This window comes from Piliocolobus tephrosceles, chromosome 4, assembly GCF_002776525.5.
Source record: "Piliocolobus tephrosceles isolate RC106 chromosome 4, ASM277652v3, whole genome shotgun sequence".
NCBI classification, from domain to species: domain Eukaryota; kingdom Metazoa; phylum Chordata; class Mammalia; order Primates; family Cercopithecidae; genus Piliocolobus; species Piliocolobus tephrosceles.
The window spans coordinates 13,938,541-13,966,047 of record NC_045437.1 but is presented as its reverse complement, the minus strand read 5'-3'; the positions used below and the strand labels follow the sequence as shown (position 1 = coordinate 13,966,047).

Below are 27,507 nucleotides of genomic sequence, written 5' to 3'. Positions count from 1 at the left end.
AGGGTTTGTCCTGTTCTAATCAGAGTAAGCCAGATGTATTCGTAGTCTAAGAAGAAATTAGTATACCTGTTAACAAGTCTCAAAAATGATAAACAGAGGCCGGGTATGGTGGCTCATGCCTGTAATCCCAGCACTTTGGGAGGCTGAGGTGGGTGAATCACTGGAGATCAGGAGTTTGAGACCAGTCTGGCCAACATGGGAAAACCCCATCTCTACTTAAAAAAAAAAAAAAAAAAAAAAAAATTAGCTGGGCATGGTGGCATACACCTGTAATTCCAACTATTTGGGAGACTGAGGGAGGAGAATCACATGAACCTGGGAAGTGGAGGCAGCAATGAGCCAAGATTGTGCCATTGCACTCCAGCTGGGGGACAGAGCAAGACTCTGTCTCCAAAAAAAAAAAAAAAAATAGAGATATTTAATTATTGTGTAACACATGATCCATGCCAGGTCCAAGTGCGTTTACCACACAATCCCAGCGTGACTTTGAACCCTGGAGCCATGAATGCAACACCCCATCTAAACTGGACCAGCCAAGTCACGCAGCAGAAACAGTAACGCCGCATGAGTACTTACAGGCAAATGCATTTCCTTTTCGCGTAGGATGTTTAGAAAAGCTCTCATGGTTGAATTACCTCTCTCTGGGGAGCCCTATGTGTGCGATTACATTTCAGAGCTATTTAGAGAAACATCCGTTATTAAATGAAAGATAGCAGGAACAGTAAGTTCACCTTCCGGTGGGCTCCGAGATACTTTCTTACTGGTGTATGAATAATTACTACCAGTGAGTAACAGCAACAGCAGTGTTCTGTGTCTTGGAAGTTGACAAAAGAGAGGGATGGCACTGCAGTCAGCACTGGTCTCCCAGAGGCTGCTTGAGAGCAGCTCAGCTGCCTGATGGGCACCTTCTCTCATCACCAGATGGTGTTTACCTGTGATCCTAAGCAGCACGGCAAACACTGCTCACAAATGCAGCGTACTGAGCCTAATAACTGATAACTGGCAGAAAATCTTCCTTGTTGGGGAGCTTAAGGGAGCTTATTACTGTTCTTCTGAAGAACCTCTGGCAGAGTAAGGTGAGGTTCACAAATTTAAGCACCGGTTTAGTAGAACTACACGCTAAAAACAAAATCCTTACATCCTGAGGACACTAAAAGGTAAATAAATGCCTCTGCAGAATTAGAAAGCAAAGGACAAATCTGAATATGAAGAAATTAGCCTCCTGACTTATTTTGCATTTATAGCAACTATATATTTCTGCAGGGATGGTCACAAAATCACTTAATGGAATTTTGATATGAAAATACAGAAGCGCTTTTCCAATAGAAAAATCCCATGATAGTATCACTTTCACAAAACAATGTAGCCACTTATTACTGTCTCTAGATTTTTCTTACTAACAAAAGGGTAAACAAGAGTTTCAGGTATTCGTATCTAAATTTCTTTCATATCTAGACAAATTACATAATAACTTCCTGTTGTCGAGCCTAGGATAGTATCCGGAACAAGGCAGGATTCACAGAATACCATTACTGGGATGAATGCATGGTTTCTACATTTTAATGCTTAATAACATTCACCAGCTGAGAAAATGGTATGCTGAACATTACCAGACAAAAGCTGTCAATTTTTATGTAGTCAAGAAAATGCGTATTGATGATACATAATACATTTTGTGACAACTCTTAGCACGAATTCTAAGTTTTGTTTACCTTTGTATTGTCAAGACTAATCGCTATTGTTTTCCTAAATGTGATTTTAATTATAGTCATTCACAACCAATAAAAAGCAGAGGTCAGCCTGTCTCCAATACTTGTGATCTGTATGAACAAGGTGTGCCGTGAGGGCTGTGACATCAGAGACAAGCAACAAGACAGAGGAAGCCTCCTGGGCCTCAGCCAGCTCTGTGTTCAGAGCGGAGCCTGTTAACAGGTGTGAGTGATGATTCTGGGCACGCCCCTTACAGTCCGAGGCTAGTTTCCACGCCCGCAGACTAGCGTTGTTGGGAGGTCAACATACACGAAGCACACCAAAGTGCACCACGCCTGGTCCACAGTCAGCAAGCCACAGCTGGGAACTAAGGGTCCTAAAATATCAAGAACTGATGATTTCTCATTTTATGTTTAGGGTCGGTCAGTGCAGTTCAGATGCATAATCATGACACATACTCTCATTTAACTCTTGCAATGAGAAATTAGGCAGGGCCATAAATACTAATGAATTAAAAAGTAAAATTAAATGACTAGGTGTTTCAAAAAATTCAGGGTAATTATGTAAATGTCAAAATAATAATACATAATTCATAAAATTTCACAGGCTGAAGACCCATTATACATACTTTTAAAAGGAGTTGATACTTTGTTATTCGCTGAACAGGTTTAATAAGGTAGGAAGAAATGGAATTGGCTAATCCATGTCGCTGCTGTATCTCCTGTATTAAAACAAAACCAAACGAGAAACAAGCCTTAATCACAGGGCTACACTATTAAACCATGGCTATACGACACGTTATTTTTCCCAATACTGTACCTGACAACTTTTTAATCATGCTGAAATAATAGAGTTTTCTTCTCCTAAGAGGTTTTTAAATTATTAACACAGACTTCTTTGCTTCTAAAATGTTACTTCTGGAGAGCAAGGGGTACTTTGGAGCAGGAGGATCTACATTACTGTTCAGTGCACATTTAATGCCATGATTTGCACTTTGCATTTTTTAATTATGTCCTTTACAGGCAACGACCTGCTGGCTGGTTGTATTCCTTGCTGTGAAGACAAGCTGTGTCTGTGCTAATCACTTAATGCTAGCACCTAGGACAGACCTTAGAGTTAGATGAGCACCATATAGATGTTCAACACCGCTTGTTACTGGTAAGGAGTATAATCAAAGGTTATCAGATAGTCTGGAGAATAGAGGAAGCTGGAGCAGAAAGCCTCCAAAAAAATAAACCAACATACTATGAATACTGACAGCATGTAACTTGTGAAATCTCTTAGGCATGATTTCTCTTATTCTTGAAGACATGTTTTAGGGCATAAGGGTTTCAAGTTCTGGGGTGCATGTGGAGAACGTACAGGTTTCTTACATAGGTACACACATGGCATGGTGGTTTGCTGCACCCATCAATCTGTCATGTACATTAGGTATTTCTCCTAATGCTATCCCTCTCCTAGATCCCCACCCCCCGACAGGCCCCGGTGTGTGATGCTCCCCTCCCTGTGTCCATGTGCTCTTATTATTCAACTCCCACTTATAAGTGAGAACACGCAGTGTTTGGTTTTCTGTTCTTGAGTTAGTTTGCTGAGAATGATGGTTTCCAGCTTCATCCATTTCCCTGGAAAGGAAATGAACCTATCCTTTTTGTTTTTTGAGACGGAGTCTTGTTCTGTTGCCCAGGCTGGAGTGCGGTGGTGTGATCTCCACTCACGGCAAGCTCTGCCTCCCAGGTTCACGCCATTCTCCTGCCTCAGCCTCCCCAGCAGCTGGAACTACAGGTGCCCGCCACCACGGCCTGGCTAATTTTTTTGTATTTTCAGTAGAGATGGGGTTTCACCATAATAGCCAGGATGGTCTCGATCTGACCTCGTGATCCACCCATCTTGGCCTCCCAAAGTGCTGGGATTACAGGCATGAGCCACTGCACCTGGCCTGAACCCATCCTTATTTTATGGCTGCATAGTATTCCATGGTGTATATGTGCCACATTTTCTTTATCCAATCTATCACTGATGGGCATTTGGGGTTGTTCCAAGTCTTTGCTATTGTGAACAGTGCTGCAATAAACATGCGTGAGCATGTGTTTTTATAATAAAATGATTTATAATCCTTTGGGTATATATCCAGTAATGGGATTGCTGTTTTATCAAGTGGCATTTCTGGTTCTAGATCCTTGAGGAATCGCCACACTGTCTTCCACAATAGTGGAACTAGTTTACATTCCCACCAACAGTGTAAAAGTGTTCCTATTTCTCCACAGTCTCACCAGCATCTGTTGTTTCCTGACTTTTTAATGATCGCCATTCTAACTGGTGTGGGAGATGGTATCTCATTGTGGTTGATTTGCATTTCTCTAATGACTATTGATGATGAGTTTTTCATACGTTTGTTGGCTGCATAAATGTCTTCTTTTGAGAAGTGTCTGTTCATATCCTTTGCTTACTTTTTTTTTTCTTGTAAATTTGTTTAAGTTAATCATAGATTCTGGATATTAGCCCTTTGTCAGATGGCTAGACTGCAAAACTTTTCTCCCATTCTGCAGGTTGCCTGTTCACTCTGATGATAGTTTCTTTTGCTGGGGCATAAGGGTTTCTAAAATGGCTTTGATTCCAAACATTAAATGTGCTATGTGCTCTCATTGTTTAAGTGAAATACTTAATACTAAAATACTTCTAACTCCATATACAGGTACTGAATTTTGTCTGATGGCAAAGACCTAGAATCATGTGAAATATTAAAAAGAAAAGGCCACTTTGGCCTGGGAGAAGCCTTCCTATTTAAAAAGGCAGTGATGTGTAATGTGTAATGTAACGGTCAAGAGAATGACAATTAAAATAGGGTCATCTACAGGTAGGGCTTCATTTCAAAGACAGAAACTGAAAAGTTTATTCTACGTCCCCAGACTTTCAGATAAGAGCTGATGATCCCATCTTTACATACACAAGTGTAAAGACAGAAAACAAGTTCAACATCCTCATAACCTTATGCAACCAAACTATGCACACTATTCAATAGCACCTTATCCTTCAATCAAAATGTACTGGCACATATTTGACCAAGTTCTGGAAACCCAGAAAGCACTCTGTGTATCACGTTCTAAAGCTCCATCCCTTTTGTGCTGAATAATCCGCTGAATAGCTTTCAAAACACAGATGGCCTGTATCTACGTTTACTCCAATGAGAACACAATTAGTTAACCTTCTAATTATCCTAGTTGTTATGGCACTATTTGTAAAACTTTACTGGTAGGTTGATTTTGAAAATTCATAACATCATGAAATTAAAATAGGAAAAAGAAAAAGATCCACATTTGTTTTTGTTTTACTGAGGGGGAAAAGAAGCTTAATAGTTTATGCCTTCTGTGTACAATATTACATGTGAAAAAATGTATTGAATATAAATAGTAATGACATTATAAACGATTGAGTATAAATAATAACATACACACACACACACAAACATACATGTATATATTACAATCTAAGTTTCTTACAGATATAAGGCTTCCAGTATTTGTGTAGGATCTTTAAAAAACAGAAGACAATAGAAGAATAGCCCAATATAAACGAGAGATAAAAATGAAAATATTGTACTATCAATTAGGTGAAAGTTATTGAGTAACGCTGCATTTTATGTACACAACTTGGAAAATTACAGTCTCTTTAGGAATCTATTACTTACGTCAAAATAGGACCCTGCATGTTCCAGTATCAGCTGAGTAGAATCAGGCTTATTTTTGCAATATGTGACATACATCTGAAACTTGTCAGCCTATAAGCCAAAAAAAAAAAAAGATCTCATTTAAACCATAACAAATCAACGCATGATAAACTTTCATATAGAAAAGAAGCTGTATGGATAATGGAAATTTAAGCCTCAAGTTGAAGAGACCCTATTTTAAAAAGAAAGCTACTGAAATAAGAACCACATTGTTCTGAGAGCATGCAGCTGCAGCAGCCTCCCCAACCCCAGAACGTCGGGCTGAGCACCTGTCCTCTTTCCACAGCGGCACATGCAGACCTGGCTGTGGGCTTTGGACAGCATGACTACATGTTCACCTGTCTGCTTCCCCTCTAGACTGGACGATCCCCGGGAAGGACTGGGAACTCACCTATCAGCAAATCCCCAGGGTCAAGTGGAGGCCTGGCATACTAAATATTCTATTTCAAACCATTTATCGCCAGGGCCAATAAAAAAACTCACTCCACAAAAACAATTAGTTAAAGGATGCAATTCTTTGAGGTAAAGTCTATTTCTCTGCAAGCATGAATATAAGCAGAAGATGGTGACTTAAAGGAAATGAAGACCATCCCTCCGAACTTCTCTCAATGTCACCTAATAGCTGGGAGAGAACAAATGGTTGAGGTTTCATTACCCAAGTAACAAAACAATGTCCAACATCCTCTGGCAACTGTTCATATTTTTCCAGCTCCTTTAGGAATATGCTGCAAAGAATAAAAATGGTATCATATTATGAAGGTGTTTTAAGACATTTTACTAGTGAGATATGCCAGAAATTGAGAAATCTGTGCCCCCTAAAGAATTAACAAAACATGTAGCTCTTAACTAGGGTAAGTTATTGTGACTTTCAAACAGCTAGCCAGTTTAGCCTTCAAACACTTTCTAACAAATATATTTCTGGGAAAGTGCTAGTGTGTTCACTGAGGATATAACTTTAGAGATGTAAATATTTGGCTGAAAACCCATTTGGTCTTTTCTGCCTTCTGCTGGGGAGTGAGGGGACTGCGCTCTTGCTGACCCCTGCATCATCTCACCACAGGCCACCTAAAGGAGCTTCTGCCGCTGCTGCTTCAAAAATATTAAAAGAGCATCAGGTACCTCCTGTGGCCAATGGAAAGTGCATTTTATTTTGGTCAGAATACACTTCTGTTGCTTCTTCAGTTCCTATCTCTTACTATAAGAGACCAAACATCATAGGCCAGCAGTCCCAAGGGGGCTCCACTGTCTCTCAACCCTCAGAAGGAACTCACAGGGCACCTGACGGCTCAGCTTCAGAGAAATTAAGCTTCCTATAAAAATATTTTCATAGTTTTCCTGACTTATTTCTGTAGAAGATAAGTACAAACAAAGTTGAGTCTGTATTAAAAGAGTTTCTAGAATGTCAGTCTTTTTGGAGAAAGACTGATAGGCTTCATTTGAATGACAACAAAATCACTGACATCTGCCTAATTCAACGGGAACGTTTCATTCCTTGTGACGAAACTTCAGCATAGCATGTGGATTTCAAACGTAACTGCTCCCAAAGGAAAAGCCACTCACTTATTATGAAATTCGTAGATTTCCTGCATGTTTCCGAAGATGATGAGTTCTTTGTTTACGATGCCAGGTGGAATCTCTTCCACACCACTGGTCATTTCCCACAGGTAGGTCTGGCCGAGAGGGAAACAGGGGTTAGACAAAAATAAACACCACATTTTCAAGAAACAGTTGTTTCTGACATCTGTAAATACGCAGAGTTAATGTGCAAATGAAAGTATAACTGAGGACTGGACCCTTTTACAAAACATAAAAAACCCTTCTAAAAAAGGCCTCAGTTGCTGTTAATACTTGAAAAGAGTTCCTATACTTTTCAACTCTAAAATTATTCCCAGCTTCAAATTTTGGAATTAACCTACTCCACAAGTACAACCAATATTCCTGATACCACTGAGTATTAGTTGCCAGTCATAACTAGTAGGCACATTTCTCTGAAGCTGCTGTAAAATTCTATACAAAGAGACTGTCAGCCAGGCCATCATGTGATAAACAGAATGGGAGGATTAATGCTGTATCATCTCTGTAATGAGTGAAAAACAAACCTAGAACACTACAGAAGTGCAGAAACATGAAACTGGCTGCTTAAGCATACTTTAAATTTAAAAAAATGACCAAAAAAATTGTGATTATTCTAATGACTACCAACAGGTAAGAATAAAATAGCAAGCTTATGCTCAACCTAAATAAACAAGCAAAAAAAACACAAAAAACAAAAAAAAACTTACTTACATCCATACATTCCCGGAGGTCTCTTACATAAGCCTTTTCAGTTTGAATGAGCTCAGCCATTATGAACCTTAAAGAGAGGGAGACAATGAGGAGCCCAGTTAGGGTGCAGTTTACTTCACTATCTACTTTTATGGATTTATGAAATAACAGAGATTTATGAAATAACTTAAGTCTAAAAGTATTAGTCTTAGAGTGATCATTTGGGAGAGGTAAATCACAAATAGAACAACAGTATCCAGCCGCTAATTCAAAGGGGAAAACAAGATTTCTGCAAACATTTTCTTGAGGTACTGATAGATCAGGGTTTCTCTACCTGGCACTGTGGACATCTGGGGCCAGGTAACTCTGCTGTGGGGCTGTCCTCTGCACTGGAGAGTGCTCAGCAGCTTCCCACGAGAGGCCAACAGCACTCCCTGCCCCTCCCCACTGTGACAACCAAAGTGTCCCCTCACATTGCCAAGTGTCCCTGGGGGATGAAACTGCCAATTAAGAACCACTGGGTTAGAGCACTCTTATTTATTTATATAGGGTTTACTAACTGGCAGCTTTTAAACACCTACATTTGTTTTAGGGGTGATAAAACCTATTAATTTCCTCTCCTTAGTATCACTATCTATTAATGACAATTTGTCAACTCCACATGAAACACAGGCACGGGGATTACAAACTAGATGCTGTTTCTGAACCAGGTGATAAGGGGACAGCGAACCCAGTGAAGTCTGTGCTGACACAACTAAGTCCACTCAGAGCAGAAAGCCTGGGTGCCATGTGACTTCAATGCACACAGAGAAGCACGTCTGTCCAAACGACATTCTCTTCACTTCTTCAATGAATCCTGGTAGATTCTGAAAGCCTGGCTTACTCTTTCCTGCGGGCAGATTTCCGCTTCTCTTCATTAAGTTCATGAGCAGCATCTCGAAGTTTCACCTCTGAGCCAGGGATACTGGCTGGAATGATATCTAGCTGGAGACTTTTACTCTGTGGAATAAGAGAGCCAATGAACTCAGTTAATTAAATCAGCAAAGAGGGCGTTAGGAAGAAGACCATGATTTGCTCAGGTTGCACAAGGCCATTTACCGATTTGTTGGAATCCGAAGAAATCCCCAGGGCTTTTTCCAAAGAGGTCCTGTACTTCTCCATCCGCAGGGAGAAGTCTCTGTACCGCTTATCCACCGCAGTGACACATTTTTTTATCTCTGCCGCATGGGCGTGCCCTTTTTCACAAAAGCCATCTGCCAGCTGTAGCAAGAGCTTCACCCTCTCTTTGGTTTGCTGCAAAAACCAACGGGAAAGTATTGTGAGGCACACGAACTCCACTGCCAGAAACCTGACACATAGCGCGACTTGCCTCCAACTCCCAGCTCTGAACAGGAAAACTGCCTGGGGGTAGAGACTGAGACCAAAGCCCCAAATCCACCCACTCCATCTCCCGGATTCTTGACCAGCTATCTTTCCTCAGCACTTCCACAATGAATGGCATTTTTATGACCTCAAAGAAGAAACTTAGACTATTTTGTCAGCAATGTCTTCATCTAGGAGGTGCTCAGTAAAAACACGTAGAATGAATGTGTGAAGGAATGTATGTGAAGAACGCAGTCTTCACCACGCTGCTACTCTCCTCAAAGCTGCTGAGCAAAGACACTCCTCGCTCTGTGCACGTTTACTCCTTGTGCCCAACTGGACCCACGGCTCTTTCGGGGCAAGCAGCCATTCAACTCTGTGGTTTTCCTGGAGCATGTGTGGCCAAGGCTGTCCCCAGAGCAGGCACTCAACAAAATTCCTCATGAAGCTCCTCTGTATCATGATTGCTTTTTTAACTCTTAGAAAATGTGGAGGAAAATTCACTAGTCAGGAAATTATCTATATAGAGGTACTGTAAATTTTGTTTCCCTGTTTGAGAGCTCCCTCTAAACTTACTCTGTTTTATATGTACACAGAAAAGATCTTTCATTAAGTTAAGCATAATTTATTATTTTTCACAGAGATACACAGACAACCATAAACCAAGTTATAGATACCATTTGGCAACCTCACTCAACTGCTCAGACAGATCTCTCTCCTCACATTCATTTCGATGGTTATTACTATTAAGCTTCCTTTGTCATAGTGTGTTCAAATAAGTGAGCTACTCTTCTTCTATGGAACCTGCTATTCTCCGTTAAGCTTTAACTAGAAAATCTTTTTAACACATATTCAGGAAACTGACTTTAAAAATCCCCAAAAGAAAGAAGGTTAGAGTTCAAAACCCAGATAAATGATCTTAGCTTGTAAAATCAAAGTTCTAAGCCATAAGTCACTGGGTAACCTGTGAAGTCAGCCGTCAAGATCCTCCAGACTCTATACAAATAACCCCAACACCCCAGCCAGCCCCCAGCCACCCAACAGCATCCCCATTCCCCAGCTGTGGCTCACCAACTCACCAACTCACCCTTCCAGGCCTGTACCCTCCTTGGGGCCTCTGCACTGGTGCTTCTGCCTGGACAGCCACTTCCCCAGATATCCCTACGGCTCCTTCATGTCTCTACTCAAATAAATGCCACTCTTTCAGCGGGCCTTCCCTGGACCCCCTTAAACTACAGCTGGCCTCCCTGCCTATTCTTCTGCTCTGCTGCCTCTCATACATGCATGGCCTTCTGACAGGGGGTGCAAGTGATTTTTACAATCACTGTCTGTCTTTCTCCTGTGAGAATGTCACCTTCACAGCCCAGAAATGTTTGCTTGTTTCGCTTACTAACATCCCTTACGTTGCCACAAGGGCCACCTGTGGAGGACACTGTAAACCACCTGTAGGTCTATCTTTAAGGGGTGAAGAAAGCTATTGAGTGTTTTCAGTGATGGGGACACAGAAGTGAAGATAAAAAGATAATGCAGCTTGCCAAAATCAAACAAGAATTGTTGAGCAACTCAATGGTGTGACAAAAACTAAGTACTGTAAATCTGCTAACCTATGAACTTTAAAAATATCTCAGTATATTTTTACTTGCATTGGTATTTTTAAAATACATTAACAGGATTCAAAATTTCAAAGTTAAAAAAGAAAGTAAAACTCTTCCCACTCCACCTTCCACTGTCACTAGTTCCAATTACCAGCTTCTTGCTATCACTTCAGAGACATTTTACGTGCATGTACAAGTGAACAAATGTACATAAGTATTTTTCTCTCTCATTTTTTACACATATTCTTGCATACAACAAACAGTGCTCTGTACTAGTATTTTCTACTGAACAAATCCTAGTTGTCCTTCCTGATCAGAACTAAAGTCCTCGCCTGTGTTAAGAGCTGGGTAATATTTCACTATATGGATGTGAACTGTATGGATGGACCTAAGTTAACGTCTCTTCGCCAATAGGTCTCCGTGTTGTTTCCAAATTCCGTCTACCACGGCAACAATGCAAGAAATCAAACAGTTGCGTGACCGGTGGTTAGACACGTGCCTGAGTGCTGCTGCCGTAACACACATTGTGAGACCTGGAACTGCTGGGGCAGACAGCAAGTGCAGTGCGAGCGGGCAGGAAGATGCCGCCAGAGGCCTCTTTGAGGGGCTGCCCTGCTCCATTCCCCCAACAGTGGAGCCTCGTCCACGTAGCATGGGGTCCACCTTTTTGATCTCTGCTAATCCACTGGGTGAAATGAACTCAGTGTGGTTTTGATGTACGCTTTTCTGATATTAAGTAAAGTTGATGATTTCATGGTGAAAGCCATTTATTCCCTTCCTATGACATGTTTAGTATCTTTTGTCCATTTTCTTGGTCTTTTTTTTTCCCTTATTGATTTGTAAAAGTTCTTTCCTACTGGGAAATCAGTCCTTTGTGATATGAGCTGCCTATGTATCTTCTCTATTTGATTTTTATCTTTAGATGTTCCTTACGGTGGACTGCCCTGTGGAAAGTTTTACATTTTTTTGTGTAGGTGAATTTATTAACCTTTTCTTTCATGGGTTTGGACCTTGGGTCATTTAGACAAATTTCTCCATACGAGGATAGAAAAAAATCCTGTTATTTCTTCTGGTGCTATTAGGTACGAGTGCTGATATTTAAATCTTATTCTGGTATTTATCTCGGTACTAAGGTAAGAGATAAATTCAACCTAATTTTTTTCCAAAGCCATTTATCTTGGAAAACATCATCAAAAAAAATTCTTACATCTTTTAAAGTGAGATATTATAAGGATGTTCATTCTTATTCCATTTGTTATCTCTAGAGATTGTTACAGTGCTTAAAAAGCACATAAACATTTTAACTGAACAACCTCATCTGTAGGCATAATTGAGGAACTGGAGGAAAATAAAAGCAAACTGAAGTCTTAAGTCCACAAGTTCAAGAGAGCTTTGCTCATCATGTTGTTAGACAGAAATTCAATGGTGTTAGACACTTTCTAACAAAGTAAGGCAACTGGCATTGGGGATGCTGGTGATTAGGACCACAGGAAGCCCTATGGGAGAAAGGCTGTGACATCCTCACCAGTTCAGTAAGGCAATGGTTTCCGGACCTCAGTGTGTGCAAAAATCACGTGGTGAGCTGTTCAAATGCTCATCCTCAGGCCTCACTCCAAGAGAGCCTACGTCACTAGGTTTGGAGTGAGGACAGAAATCTCTCTTAAATAAACACCCACAATCTGGATGCAAGTGGTGCCTGCAAGACCCGTGGAGAAATGACTGCACTGACAGTTGGGAAGGGACTGAGTCGAGTCTCGGTGAGCCAGTGATGGGAGACTCTTGTTTAGCCCTCCAGGTTCATTTCCATCAACACTAAAAATGTTATAACATCGTAACAAGTGTGCTGAAAGACTTTCCTTTCAGAGCTAGGAATTCTCTATACGGTAAAAGCAAAATGGTTTCTTAGAAGATTCTAAGATCGGGTGACAGAAGGCAAGTGAGGGAGCCTCAGCTCATGATGAAAAATCAAAGGACATCTCCAAACACCAAAGCAGGTGTTTTCTGATTAAGAGAAAGGCAGTCAGAAACCAAAGAAAAAGATTGCTAAGAAAAGGAAAGGTGAGCGGTGTTCTTTTCAAAATCTACCAGTTCCTCCTAGTATAACCAATTCAATAAACCCAACAAAAGAAACAGTTCTACATATGTGGGGATCAGAAAGGTCATATATCACTCACAACTTTAGATATTTCTGATAAAATACAAGAATAAAAAATAAGCCTATCCTTGCTCAATCTTTCAATAACCACACACCAAACCTGAGGAAAAGGAATATTCAGGAATGGAAAAATTCTTTCATATACACTTTATGAGTGGAACAGGCCACCATGTTACTCAATTCCAGACAGTCACGTGCACATCACATCCCCCACGCACGGCCCCCGGAGCTGGGCCGTGAGCAGACCGTCTGCCGTACACAATGGCCTGCAGAGTGGAGCAGCGGTGAAAGACAGCAAATCTGAAATCTAGCTTTGAGTGTGGTATGTGATGTCAGGCATTTTCTTAATACCTTTATAATCAAATGATATTCAAATAAGCAAACATAGCTTGGGACTTCAGGCACACACACCACCACGCCCAACTAATTTAAAAAAATTCTTTTTGTGGAGACAGCATCTTGTCATCGTGCCCAAGCTGGTCTCAAACTCCTGGCCTCAAGCGATCCTCCCACCTCAGCCTCCCCTGAGCTCAGAAGTTTGAGGATACACTGAGCCATTATGGTGCCACCGCATTCCAGCCTGGGTAATAGAGTAAGATTCCATGACTAACACACACACGTACACCCCTAAATACAGATCATATAATGTGCATAACTATTATTTAATATCTAAATATTAACAAAAAGTGAAAACCGTCCAGCCAGGTGTGTATGTGGAGGGGGAAAAGCCACAATCCTTACCCGCAGGGGAGGGTGGGTCGGCCCTCCTCAGGGCTCACTGTGCCTCTGGGGGCAGTTACTGTCCCATGGTCCTGCCCCCTGCCCTCCCCTAGTGCTCACCACACCCCAACCCTGGGCTGGGTCTTCCTGCTGCGCCCCCCATGCCTGGTCTCTCTGCAGCCCTGCTTGCCTGTGTGAGCCTCCAGGATAGGAGCCGTGGAAAAGTTGAGAGCCCAGCACCTCAGGGCCAAGGGAAAGGAGAGCTTTGGGGACCAGGAGCAGAGGGTGGCAAAGAAGAGGCGGAGGAGTCAGCAATAGTAACAGAAAACACAAACATGGACAAACAAACAATCCAAAGTAGCCATCCTGTCTCTACATGACTGAAAAATTCCTGTTATGTTTTCAAAGCCAGGGCAGGGGCTACAGGAGATAACCAATTTTGCTACTTTATAGAAACACTTCTTTTTAACCAAAAATATCCTGCTTATCATTTATTTCCCACTCTTATACATTTGAAATAATTGGCAGCTTTTCCCAAAAACTCGAATCTGTCATCAACAATAGAGGCACTTCAGAAAATACTACAAAGGACGTATACTTAGACTTTAAAAAACAAAAACCCCACAGGTTGCAATGGTGACTCCAAAAGAGTCTCAAAACTGTTGTGAGCTCTTGGAAGGACTCAGCCTCTGCAGGTAGAAGCCTTAACTGGGACAACGTTCAGGTCAGTATGCGGATTCTTGTATTTTTCCTCAAAAAGCCGTATTTACTCACATATATGCCATAAAGATAATTCGATTTCATAATTTTATTTTTATTTTCAGGAGAAAAATGAAAATGCCTCAAGTTTTAGACACCTCTGAACAAGCACTAACAGAGGCGATGACACAGACTCTGCCAACCGTAAACCAGAGACAACTTCAAGCTGGACCGAGCGTGAGCAACGTGACTGTAACAGTTTTCACCATCTAAAGATGGTGAAACACCCCCAGGTGTAGGAAAGAAAACACCCCGGGAATACATAAAGGTCAACTTGGGGACACCAAATAGTGTTTCACAAAAATAGCAAGTCCTCGGAAAACACCTTAGAGAAGAAAACAGGAGGGGGAAAGTGTAGAAGGAATAATGAGAAAAACAAGGAATAAAAGGAGACAGACGACAGAATTCACAGACATCAGAGGGACAAAGGGCACAGATGAAGGGAGGAGGTGGAGGACACAGAGGGACACATGTGAACGGCAGGAGGAAGCATCCCCCAGTCAATGTGGAACAGCCCACTGGGTCATCCCTTTTCTCCAATCTCATGAGGTACTTCTTTATGATATTTTTGAGAAAGGCTCGCTTTCGACTTAGAGGCTACTACACAAGTCTACTCTGAACCCACCTTTGCAGTGATCTGGAACTCCTCGTGCTCTTTCAGGAGCTCCTGGGTGTGCTGTATACTGGAGCCCGTGGACGTGTGTGTGGAAAGGTAGAACTCGCCATTGTCATGGATCCATTCCAAAGCCTGGAATGGAAAGGAATGAATGGAGTCAGAGGGCTAAACATTCCCGAGAGAAGCCCAAAGGCCGCAGCACCTCGTTGAAAGGTCAAATCGCAAACCAAGGCTGGCAGCATCGAGCAGCATTCCCTCTCTGAAGTCTGATCACAATTACAAAATTTTTAAAAAGCACATTCTAGATGGTTATAATGGTGTCGCTTATGTGGCAACAATAAAAAGTTTGAGTTTCTTAGAATTCCATAGGGTATATGGGCCACATTTTCTTTATCCCGTCTATTGTTGATGGGCATTTGGGTTGGTTCCAAGTCTTTGGTATTGTGAATAGTGTTGCAATAAACATACATGTGCATGAGTCTTCACAGTAGAATGATTTATAATTCTTTGGGTATACACCCAGAAATGGGATTGCTGGGTCAAATGGTATTTCTGGTTCTAGATCCCTGAGGAATCGCCATACTGTCTTCCACAGTGAACTAATTTACACTCCCACACACACAAAAGTTTGAGTTTCTTGTAACCACAAACCTAAAGGCACAGTAAAAGCACAATGAAAGAAACCACTACTATGAGCCTTTTTCAGGAAGGGACTAGAGTGGAGAGAGAGGGGAAGCAGCTGTCCTGGGGAGCGCCCTGGAGCAGATAGGCAAGGGGACAAGGCCAGGGCAGCAGTGGGAAGTGGGACGGGGCTGAGAAGCCCAGAGGTCTACGCCTCCTGGACCTGGTGCAGGAGCCAGGAGAGGAGGAGGAGGCAGGGCGCAGGGAAGAGGGAAGCGAGAACACCACACCTAGTGGTTTCTAACAACAAGCAAGATGAGAGGGACATGGGGACAGGGAACCGCAACTGCAGTTCTGCTTCTGGTAAAGTCACTGCGGAGTGACGTCAAGGAGGTGGGATTTATGAATCCGGAGACCAGAAACGGAGGCCTGGGCTGGGAGACAGCACACAGAAAGAAGAGGAAAGAAAGACACGAACAAGTCACAAACGAGCGCCAAGAAAGGCAGTGGCCAGACTGGGACATAGGAAGGAGAGCAGCAAGGCCCGGGGCGGGCAGCCAGCAGGCGGGAGGGGCCTGCGCCACGGCAAGATCAGCGAGAGCCCCGGAGGCCGGTCTGCGGAAGCACTGGGTGTCCGCTGCACACTGTGACCGTGAACAGAAGCGGAACGGCCGGAAGGCAGACGAGGCAACCACCTGCAACAGCACACACTTCAGGATTTTATTTTTGGTGAATAAGTGGACTTCAGGAAAATGCAACAATACATTCCATTATCTTTCTCTGACAACAGAATTATCAACAATTTTGCTTCTCTGCAGCTGAGGGATTCCTTGTCTTTCAATGGAGAGATAATATAGTTATGTGAGAAAAGAACCTGAAACCATCTCTAATTAGAAGTCCAACCAGGCCTCCAATGATCTTAAATATGGTTAAACTGTCTAATAAAATGTTAAGAGAGTATAATTTACCAAACGCGACTGCGTGCACCTGACTGTCAGGAACCTGCTGACTACACCTGGAATGTCGCTGGGAGGAGAGAAGGGCCAAGGCAGGGCAGGGCGTCAGATCCCTGGCCTAGGAACCCAGTTCGTCCAACTCTGGGAACTGAGCCGTTCTGAGCATGGGCTGCATCCTTCGAGACTTACATATTCCTAAATGGAACAAAAGCTGTTCCTTAAGTCTGAAACCTCTGCTAAGAAAGTTAATTTTTCTTCAGCTAAAAAGCATGTATCCAATGCCTGCTCTGGATCACCTGCATATTAGGTTGCAAGCTGGATTCAGAAGATGGGTCCACATCGTGGTCAGAATGTGGGTCAACACCAACTGACATCACAGAATCGCCCCAGGTGACTTTAAGGCACCCAGACTGGGGCCAGGCCATACACAGGCGCTGGGGGAATCACCTTCTCTCCTGTGCTTCCCTCCAGACCCCCAAATTCTGGATGAAAGTTTACAGATTCTTAAGCTACCATTAAGGAAAAACAGAAGTGACAGGCATCTTAAATCTTAAGATGGGGTCAGATTTTACAATAAAATGATCTTCCATGACTGATGATACAGGCAGAAGCACTTCATCCTAAAATTACCTAAGAAGGGGATGCTCCAAATGTGCCCCCTTGATACATCAACATTTTTTGACTATACTAAATTATTAGAAATTCTGGGCCAGGTGTGGTGGCTCACGCCTGTAATCCCAGCACTTCAGGAGGCCGAGGCGGGCAGATCACCTGAGGTCAGGAGTTTGAGACCAGCCTGGCCAACATGGTGAAACCTCATCTCCACTAAAAATACAAAAATTACCCAGGCGTGGTGGCAGGTGCCTGTAATCACAGCTACTTGGGAGGCTGAGGCAGGAGAATCGCTTGAACCTGGGAGACGGAGGTTGCACTGAGCTGAGACCATGCCACCGCACTCCAGCCTGGGCGACAAGAGCCAAAACTCTGTCTCAAAAAGAAAAAAAAAAAAAGAAAAAGAAAAAAGGAAAGAAATTCTGTCACATTTTTAACTTAATTTTAGCTTGATTAATTGGAAAAATAAAAACTTTGTCTTGAAAATATAAATACATCAATATTAAAAAATCCATTGTATTTACCTCAGTACAAAACCAAGATGCCCTAATAGTTTTTAAACAGTCCTCATCATTATGACTTGTACTTTGCTGTCTTAGAGATGACGTAAAGACAGCAGGGGAAAGCACACATGTTGGGGGTCAAAAATCACTGAGTGACATGCTTTCACCAGGCTGTGGGGTTTTCTTTTCATAACAAACATAACTAGAAGGCAATACTGTTTATCATTAGAAAGTGGTTTTCAAGAGGGCGGAAACGTCAAGCTTGGCCTCTCTGTGGAGGCTGGTGTAAGCACGGGGGTTTGCGGGGAGGCTGGGCACCAGGTGTGCACTGACCTGCTTGGCACTCCTCTCAAAGACCACGTACTGCTGACACTGGTCCAGCCGTCTTTTCCTCATGGTCCAATAATGCAATACCCTGTTCTCCCGCTGGAAGAGCTCATTCAAGATATCTGAGAGAAAAAAGAAAATGATGTATGTTGGTGCTTGCAATCAATTAAAACAGCCGCAAAATTCCATTCATTTTTATTGAGACTTTTAGGCAAATGCCATGCCAAGACAGCACGATAAAGAAAGAATCACGCTGCTTTCCTGTCTCAGTGAGCACGTCGACCAGACCTCTTCTCCCTCTCGCCTCCATTGAGCATCTTACGATAAAAAGACCACTGGAAATTTGAGGTCAGTCTGTAATACCTCCGGCTGGATGGATTCGTGGGATATGTGTATTTTGTAATATGCATTCAGCATAATGCACAAGTTGATAATACGCAATTCGACAATGGCTGAAAAAAAATCAGCATTTTTTTCAAGACTGTTAAAGCCTTGTGTATATGGAGGTTTATACAGATTAAAGGTTGTATCAAAGTGGTGGAGTAATAATCAACAAGGGTGAATTTAAAAAAAAAAAAAAAAAAAACAAAAACCAGGCCAGGCACAGTGGCTCACACGTGTAATCCCAGTACTTTGGGAGGCTGAGGTGGGCAGGTGGATCACTTGAGGTCAGGAGTTCAAGACCAGCCTGGCCAACATGGTGAAACTGTCTCTACTAAAAATACAAAAATTAGCAGGGTGTGGTGGTGGGCGCCTGTAGTCCCAGCTACTTGGGAGGCTGAGGCAGGAGAATCGCTTGAACCTGGGAGGCAGAGGTTGCAGTGAGCCGCGATCGCATCATTGCACTCCAGCCTAGGTGACAGGGCAAGGCTCCATGTCAAATAAAAAGAAACACAAAACCATAATCCCTTAGGAGAGGAAAGGACATGAAGTGGGGAAGCAGAGAAGCATGAAGTTACAAAGGAAAAAAAAAACTCATTACACAAACATTTAAAATGTCATAACCAAACAAGAACCACCAAAAACTGGTGCACAGACAAAAACTTTTTAAGAATTGGGAACATATGACACAGAATAGTCAACAGAAAAATAATGAACAATTCTTTAGAAGAAGAATGAGCAAAGCCTATAAATATGAAGTTCACAATTTAAAAAATACAGTCACTAAATATACAGGAACACATTTAACCTCAAACAATGAGACCATCTTTCTCTGCTTTCCTGGCAGATGAATAAGATCCAGTGTTGGAAAGAGTAAGGGAACAGGTAATCACAATCGTCTATTACGGAAGAAGAAAAACTGAGTATGATGACCCCAGGGAATGACACTGAAAATGTGCATGCATCCCTCTGAACTGGGAATTTACCTTTCAGATGAACAGTGCTCACACAAGTATTCAAAACTGTTTGGACAAAGATGTTTGAACACTGAAGCGCTGGTTAGAACAGTGAAAAATGGGCAGCAGATTTGGAGGACCCATCAATTGAGGGACAGGTCAAATCAACTTCAGAAATGCTACACTGGGTATTAAAAAGAACAGCAGGTCTTTAAATTCTGACACAGCAAGATGACTAAGATATATTATTAAGTGAAAGATGCAAGTTGCAAGGTAATATAGTCTCATTTTTGTCACAAATTAAAAAGTGGGATGGGTGATTGAAATATATATGTTTGTATTTCTCTACATACTTACATTTATATGCACAGACAGCTTGCACACAAGTCTCGACAGTGGTTACCAGTAGCTAAGGAATTAGGTAACTTACATACATTTGTACACTTTTTGAATTTTTGACACCAAGTCTGTTTTGCTCTAGAAGTTTATGAAACAAACAAAAAACTTAAGAAATAAATCCCCAAGAGTGAAACTGCAAATCAAATAGAGGGTTCCTGGTAACTTTATTATATTGGAAAACCATTAATATAGGAAGTTATCCACAAATACTGAGTTCCTAGCAGGCTGCACTTTGTGATAAATAAGAACAGAAGAGCAGCATTTACATCCAGCCTAACAACAGACTCTCTCAATACTACCTCCAAAATGAACCCCAAATTTACTGACTTTTCTCCGTCTCTACCATTATCACCCTAAATACCACCATATTCTTAAGGTGACAATATGGTGTCATCATTTTTGATGACAATAAAAAATGCCTTTAGACACTGCCAACTATCCCCCAGGGACTAGTCAGTGGTCATGCTGTTATTTTTACTCCACTGAAGAGGTAAACTAGTTTAGTGAAATAAATTAAAAGTTTGAAATCTGAAGTCTGCTAAAAAAAATTAAGCTGTCACTTACATGAAAACACCACACATGAAAATGAACATGAGCCAAAGCATTTTTTCTAGTCTCTCATTTCCACAGTCTCTGCCTGAGCCAGTACTAATTTTGGGCAAGTGAGCAGCAAACAGTGCTAAGTGCCCTCTTGGATATGGTGCTTCCTCAAGCTCCTGGTGGGGGGGTGGGGTGGGGGTGGGGTGGGGTGGGCAGGGGGGGTCCTCTGACCACATGGTCTGAGATTCATCCTTGCCCAGTGCCTTGGAGTTATACTGTCTTTTCTGCCACCATTACTCTTACAGGAACTTAGTGCACTGACTTGAGCATAAATAAACCTTTCACCCCCAAGTAGGCTCTGAGGGACATAGAACACTTCTATTTTAATTCTTCACAGCATCCAACATTAGGATATACAACAGCAAAGGCATAATGAAGATCTAATGAGGAAATAAATGAACCATAGTCTACCTCTCACACACAAACATGTGTCAAACTAGTGCAACCTAGAAAGGACCACAATATCTTCAATCAGAAAAGACAGGACACAACCAACAAATAAAAGCAATATTGAGAGATGGATGAAAGGACATTATTTTTATAGGAAATGAACCAAGTAAACCAATTATCAATGCAAACAACTTGCTGGCCCAGAAGACTTACTCATGCAGAAAAACGGTTGCTTTTGTGAGTTGCACATTTTTCCAGAAGAAAAAGTCCATCAATAAAAATGTTTTACTGATAGAACTTACAGAATTATAGTAGTGTAACAAAATTATTTTGTGACAACTAATAGATGAATCAGACGAGTACACAGTAGAATGTAATGTAGAAAGTTTTTGTCTATCATATTGTTTTGAAAAGTGTGAGATGAATCATTTGCTAACTGATTATCACAATTTTTTTCCTATAAAACTCAACTTAGGCTGTGTAGCCCTGGTCAAAGTTACTTGTTCTGTGCCTTAGTTTCTTTATCCATTTTCCTTCCACATCAATCCATTACAATTTAGTATACATTTTCCCAGACCTTTTTCTAAGCACTTACACACACATACACACACACACACAGACACACACACAAACATGGTTTCATAGGTTTTTATACTCAAATGACATAACCTACATATTATTATTTTTCAATTTGTTTTTATTAACTGTGCCTTAGGTATACAAAATTGATAATACTTTATAGTGATAAAATTGGGGTGTATTTTCTCAATTTGAGCCTTTAAAAATACTTTGCTTATAGGTAACTCTGGTTTTTCCTTTCCCCCTATTTATTTTTCAATTACTTTGACAAAATAGCCAATGGCAGTAAATATCATTCTGATTTTGCATTTTCTCCCTGTTTATATTCTTCAATTTATCCAATAAATTATCAACCTATTCAATATAATATCAGCCTATACATTTGTTTAATCTTTCATTATTAAACTAAGATCATTAGTAAGGACTTCATTAACATGAAACGGACATTTAAAATGAAACTGAGGTTGAGAGCTCAGAACACATTGTGCAGGCTCCTTCCGTCTCTTGCCAGGCGTGCACTGGGCCGCCCCTGGGGATTCCCAGCTCTACTCACTTTTCACTTGCTGTTCAGGGGCTTTGATGTGCGTCACCATTCCCGGCATGTTCACACTGTTCCTGTGCAGGTATTTCAGGAAGACATCTGCATTCCTCCGAGCAAGGGTGCAAGCCTAAAGAACAATGGAGAGCAATGTGTTGCTAATTTGACTTCTACAAACGTGTATTTGGAGTACACATCACTGGGCTCTAATGTATGTCTTTACCTACAACATTTATCTGGCCACTTTCTGATTTAGAAAATGCATAGGGTAAAACCTAATTCAATTAAAAAAAAATCTCTCTTTCCTGAAGCCCTCGCTCTGATGACACCTGCTGCTACATTCTGCCCTATAGAGAGGCCCATGGGGCAGGAAACAGAGGGCAGCCCCTGCTTTATGGTCACAGAGGAAGGGAAGCCCTGTGTCTGCCCAGCCTGGAGAGGTTTGCACACCTGGCCTGCCCCTGAATCACGGCCTGAGACCTTGAGCTGCAGAACCCCGCTGGGCTGTGCCTGGATTTCTATATAGGGTAGACAGTAAACACTTTCAGTTTTGGGGGTGGTCATACAGTCGGTTTCTCCGTCACAACTACTCAAACCAACAACCAATGAAAGTAGCCACAGGTGACAGGTAAACTATGTCGAGGTAGCCCAACTTAGCCCTCAGTTCACAGTTTGCCAACCCTGGTTGAAGCTTTGTTATGTGATGTCATTGTGGTAACTGACAATATGTATTTATGTTTATGCAGCCAGATAAACCAAACCAGTTTCAATCATATATTTTAAAATAAGGGTTTTATATAAAAGAATACAAATATAAAATCAAAGAAGGAAAAAACCCTTTAATTATATTTGAATTGGAAACATCTTGCACATTTCCTGTCTTGGGTCTGGAATTAATCTTTTCTTCAAGGAGCTCTATCTCCTTCTAGTGGTAAACGGTATTTAGAGCCCACAGTCTAGTCATCCGGGATGATCAGGGCTTTTGGGTTGGTCACTGTTTCCAGACCTTTCCAGTAGATGGAGTGAGGCTATCTTTTTTTCAATTAAGAGAAAAACATATCATGAGTTCCTACTGATTCGTGTGAAATTTCAAGTTGTCTGATATGGTCTGGCTCTGTGTTCCCACCCAAATGTCATCTTGAATTGTAATCCGAATTGTAATCTACACGTTAGGGAAGAAACCTCGTGGGAGGTGACTGAATCACGGGGTGGTCCCCCGTGCTGTTCTCGCGCAGCGAGTGAGCTCTCACAAGATGTGATGGTTTTGTGAGGGACTTTTCTCTGCTTCGCCCTGTACTTCTCTCATTCTTCTCCTTCCTGCACCATGTGAAGAAGGACGTGTTTGCTTCCCCTTCTGCAGTGATGGTAAGTTTTCTGAGGCCTCCCCTGTCCTGTGGAATTGTGAGTCAACTAAACCTCTTTCTTTTATAAATTACCCATTCTCAGGTATTTCTTCATAGCAGCATGAGAATGGACCAATACACTGTCAAAACCAAACAACAAGGAAGATGCTGAAGACTACAAAGGTGATGGCTAAGGACAGCTAAGCAACCTGCCTTGAAAGGGCTCCTATGGATAGGACAAGTGGCATGTTAAAAGATAAATGACAGACACTGCTTTGAAACACACCAAATATATTTAAATCCATGATGATACTAAAAAAAAGTCATAGGTAGAAGTTACTATAGCAACAATTCATTATCCTGAAAATGGCAAATAAAAAGGATCAAGCAAGCATTTACTCTGCCTTTTCTGGACAAACTCTATTTTAGAGTAACCAAATAGCTGAGAGGGAATAATTCCAGATAATCGAGGCCAAAGGAAATGACAGAATTAGAGTACCACCATTTTGCAATTCCTAAAAACCAGTTACCACCACTGGGTACTAACCCCATTAGCTGAAAGGCGGAAGGGAAGTACGGACGGGTGAATTGCACTCAACATTCCTGAACCACTGATCAATCTTCTTACCAATCACAGAGACAGAGAACTAGACATGACGTGTCTCCTGAGCAACCCCATAGAAGCACAAGCACCACTGGCAAAGTTTTCCAAGCTCGCTCATGCTCTCTCACTCTCTCTCACCCCCACCCTGCCACTCCACCCCCACCACCTTTCAAACCAGCTCTGATCAAGGCTCACAACCTAACAAAAATCTAGAAATTGTGGACGGCGTTAAATGACTCCACAGGATGTAATCACCAATCTGGAATGGGGGAAATGCCACAATCTGAGGAACCTATTTCTTCAATTAATAAATAGTAACGAAAGGAGGGAGTATTGTTTAGATTAAAAGTGATTCCAAAGACATACCCAACCAAATCCATATGTGGACCCTGTTTGAATCTCAATTAAAACCATGTATAAAAAGACATTTGTAGGCCAGGTGTGGGGGCTCATGCCTGTAATACCAATACTTTGGGAGGCCAAGGTGGGAGGATCACTTGAGCCCAGGAGTTTGAGACTAGCCTGGGCAACATAAGAAGACCCCGTCACTACAAAAAAATATAAAAATTAGCCAGGTGTGGTGGCAAGTGCCTGTAGTCGGGCTCCTTGGGCGCGGAGCTGGGACGATCGCTTAAGCCCAGGAGCCTAAGCTGTAGTGAACTATGATCACACCAGTGCACTCCAGCTTGGGTGACAAAGGAAGACTCTGTCTCAAAAAAAAAAAAAAAAGACATTTACAGAACAATCAGAAAAAATTTTTACAATGCTGGATTTCAGATAATATTAAAGAATTACTATTAATTTTTAAGATAAGATAATGGTATTTTATTTGTATTTCTGAAAGGGAGAATTTACTGTTTAAATTCACAAATAAAATGATAAATCTAGAATTTTAAATAATCCACTGAAGGTGGATATAGGCCCATATATTGGTAATCAGTGAAGATGGGTGAGTAAAATAGGAGAATCCATTCTCTCTACTTGTGTATATACCTTCAAATTTCCACAATAAAAAGGTACTTAAATATCCTATAAACAAACACCACAAAATCCAAGTTGAACAAAGGAATCCAAAAAGGCTTGTGATTACAGATGCTCCTTGACTTACCCTGATAAACCCATTGTTAAGTTAAAAATACTGCAAGTCAAAAATGAACTGATTGCACCTAATCTACTTAACATCCCAGTTTAACTTAGCCTAGTTACCTTAAATGTGCTCGGTTTAAGCCTACAGTTACCCTGGCCTGCAGCTGGGCAAAACCATCTAAAACAAAACCTATCTTACAATCCCATGTTGACTATCTCATGTCATTTATTGAATGCTGCACTGAAAGTGAAAATCAATGGTTGTTTAGCATTTCACGTGCAGGTTCTACTGAAGGCACAGCGCACTGGCACCAACAAGTCAAAAAATCACAAGTCAAACCACCGTAATTTGAGGACTGCCTATATTTTTGTTTTGTAATTTTACCTCAATAGCTATCTTAATGATGTGAACTAGGTGGTATTCATTTTTCTTTCATACTAAATGGATCCTGGACAAAGAGGGGAGAATTCTAATGATTCCACCTCGAAATCCTAATAGTGGTCAGCATTTAGTAAACTCAAGCAGCAGGGACACGTTGGGGGTAGGGGCTTTAAAAAGGTGTTGACATAGTTATAAGGACTGACTGTGGAAACTGTGACGGTTTCCTCACCCCGGGAGCTTGCTTAAAAAGAAAACCACTGTGGTGGGAGCACAAATTACCAGATACAATTTCCAAAGAGTTACAATTTATCCTCACAGACTGAACAGTAACTCTGTCCGTCAGATGATGGACTTCAGAAAAAAACACAAAAAGTATTAAGTGTAACAGGAAAGTGGTCAGAGAGGTGAGAACGCTGAAGCAATGAGGAGGTAAGGAGGAAAAGTGACCACCACCCCTACTTTTAATGAATCTGGGTGGTGATAACAAGCAGAGCCTCAGAATTTCTGTAAGAGCCCAAGTATGCAACATGGAACATTCGGCACCAAATGTTGCTCAACGTTTCAACTACTTTGAAAAATTTAACTCTTCCAAAGCACATCTGTGACCATGTATGACTAAATGTGACATACATAAAAATATGACAGAGCACTGTAGACCCAACTACTGGGGAGGCTGAAGTGGGAGGACGGCTTAAGCCCAGGAAGTTCAAGGCTTCAGAGAGCCGTGATCGCACCACTGCACTCCAGCCTGGGTGACAGAGTGAGACCCTTTTCCTGAATTAAAAACCAAAAAAAGAACAAGCAGTCTTGAAAAATTCCTCATTTAAAGCTTCTCAGAGAGAAAACTCCCCGCCTGGTCTGCATGTGACACACTTCTCTTGTCAGAAGCATTTTCTGAGTAGGTATCAGTGACTGCCACCCCAAGCCGTGTGGCGTTTGCACCGTGTCTCCTCCATGTCACGCTTACACCTCTTCTGAGATGCAATCTTCGTTCCCTCTGAAGGGAATGAAGAGGCTGAGTTGCCAAAGGAAGATTATTTTAAGCTATATTTGTATTGTTTTTCACCAAATCAATCAACCAATCAATCGCTCTGTCTCCAGAATCACTTGGTATTGTGACTTCCAACCAATCCTTATTCACACAGATTTTCAGCTATTTCCCTGCGAAAACTAGAAAGACAGGGCAATCGCCTATGAAAAAGATGTTAAGGTTTTCTTTCTTCAACTGACTTCTCACTGATGAGATACTGCCCTTGTTACATTCCACAGCAGGCAAGAGCTGTGGGGCACGCTCCCTTAGGAAGCGATGACTGTGCCATGTGCACCTGGCAGGCAGGAAGCCTCTGCTGGGTGCACTGCCCGCAGCGCTGCCCCTACCTTCAGGAAAGAAGCCTCTGCTGGGTACACTGCCCGCAGCGCTGCCCCTACCTTCAGGAACGCCTCCTTCTGCTCCAGGTGCTTGCTGATCATCGGTGTCACGTGGTCTGTCTCGGAGTTTGGGCCCAGCTTATCCGCCCCGCCACACCAGTCTTCTTCTCTCTTGTACTCCTGTTCCAGGCTCTCGAGGACGCTGCAGACCTATAAGCAGGAAAAGTTCGAGGCTCAGACTTGGCATCTGTCATTGCCGACTGGTATCTCTGGAAAGCCCTTTCAGTCGGGCTCTGGGGATGAAGATGCTGTCAGGAAGATCACAAAAGAAGGAGCCATGGGCTCTACCTGGCTGGAGAACAACTACAGGGTCAAAAGCAGGCAGACCTTTCAGAGCAAGAACAAAACCAAAGCAAATATCCTGTCTCTCTCTGATGTGTTTCAGGTCGTATGTTTAAACGACAAGAAGAGAGGTGTCTTCTCAGCTACTTTCTAGCTTATTGTTCTTTGACATCTAAGGTATACAGGACTAATTTTAACTCCAGAATGCCCTTTCCCTGCTTGACTTGCAACTGATTGGTTCAATAATGACTGACATGTCAACAATGATTGAGTTGTCCCAATAAATTAAGCTCAAATAAAGTATCAGTGGAGAGTTCAAGAGAGGGAATCTCTCCGACCTGCTCTGAGGTTTTGTAGAAAGCGACAGAGGCGTTGACGAGCTTGAGGCGATCTTCCATCTTGAGCATGAGCTGCTGCCAGTGAGACGCCACGTTCTCGGCACAGTCCCGGATCATGTCCATGTCGTAGTGGTTGGCCTGTAGCATGGCTTCCGCCTTCTGCTGCACCTGCAGCGCACTCTGATGTGTTTTCTAGAGACAGACAAGAAAAGGGAAGCCTTATTTGTCAGAGTGTCCCCACTGACTAGAAAGCAACCAGGATGGCTACAGTTACTC

The 27,507-nt window shown here is 42.0% G+C and overlaps 1 protein-coding gene across 2 annotated transcripts in view; it reads right to left on the bottom strand.

Annotated features, from left to right (window-relative positions):
* The window catches only part of TRIO (trio Rho guanine nucleotide exchange factor), a 365,512-nt gene that overhangs the window by 112,050 nt on the left and 225,955 nt on the right, over positions 1-27,507 (bottom strand). For both annotated transcript variants that reach the window (XM_023218272.3, XM_023218273.2), the window contains 12 exons: positions 27,232-27,423; positions 26,612-26,761; positions 21,784-21,898; positions 17,932-18,047; positions 14,916-15,038; positions 8,798-8,992; positions 8,583-8,698; positions 7,721-7,787; positions 6,995-7,104; positions 6,090-6,159; positions 5,396-5,485; positions 2,339-2,431 (listed from right to left, as the gene is read on the bottom strand). In XM_023218272.3, coding sequence (XP_023074040.2) covers positions 2,339-2,431; positions 5,396-5,485; positions 6,090-6,159; positions 6,995-7,104; positions 7,721-7,787; positions 8,583-8,698; positions 8,798-8,992; positions 14,916-15,038; positions 17,932-18,047; positions 21,784-21,898; positions 26,612-26,761; positions 27,232-27,423 — 1,437 coding nt within the window. The remainder of the gene's footprint in view (positions 1-2,338; positions 2,432-5,395; positions 5,486-6,089; positions 6,160-6,994; positions 7,105-7,720; positions 7,788-8,582; positions 8,699-8,797; positions 8,993-14,915; positions 15,039-17,931; positions 18,048-21,783; positions 21,899-26,611; positions 26,762-27,231; positions 27,424-27,507) is intronic.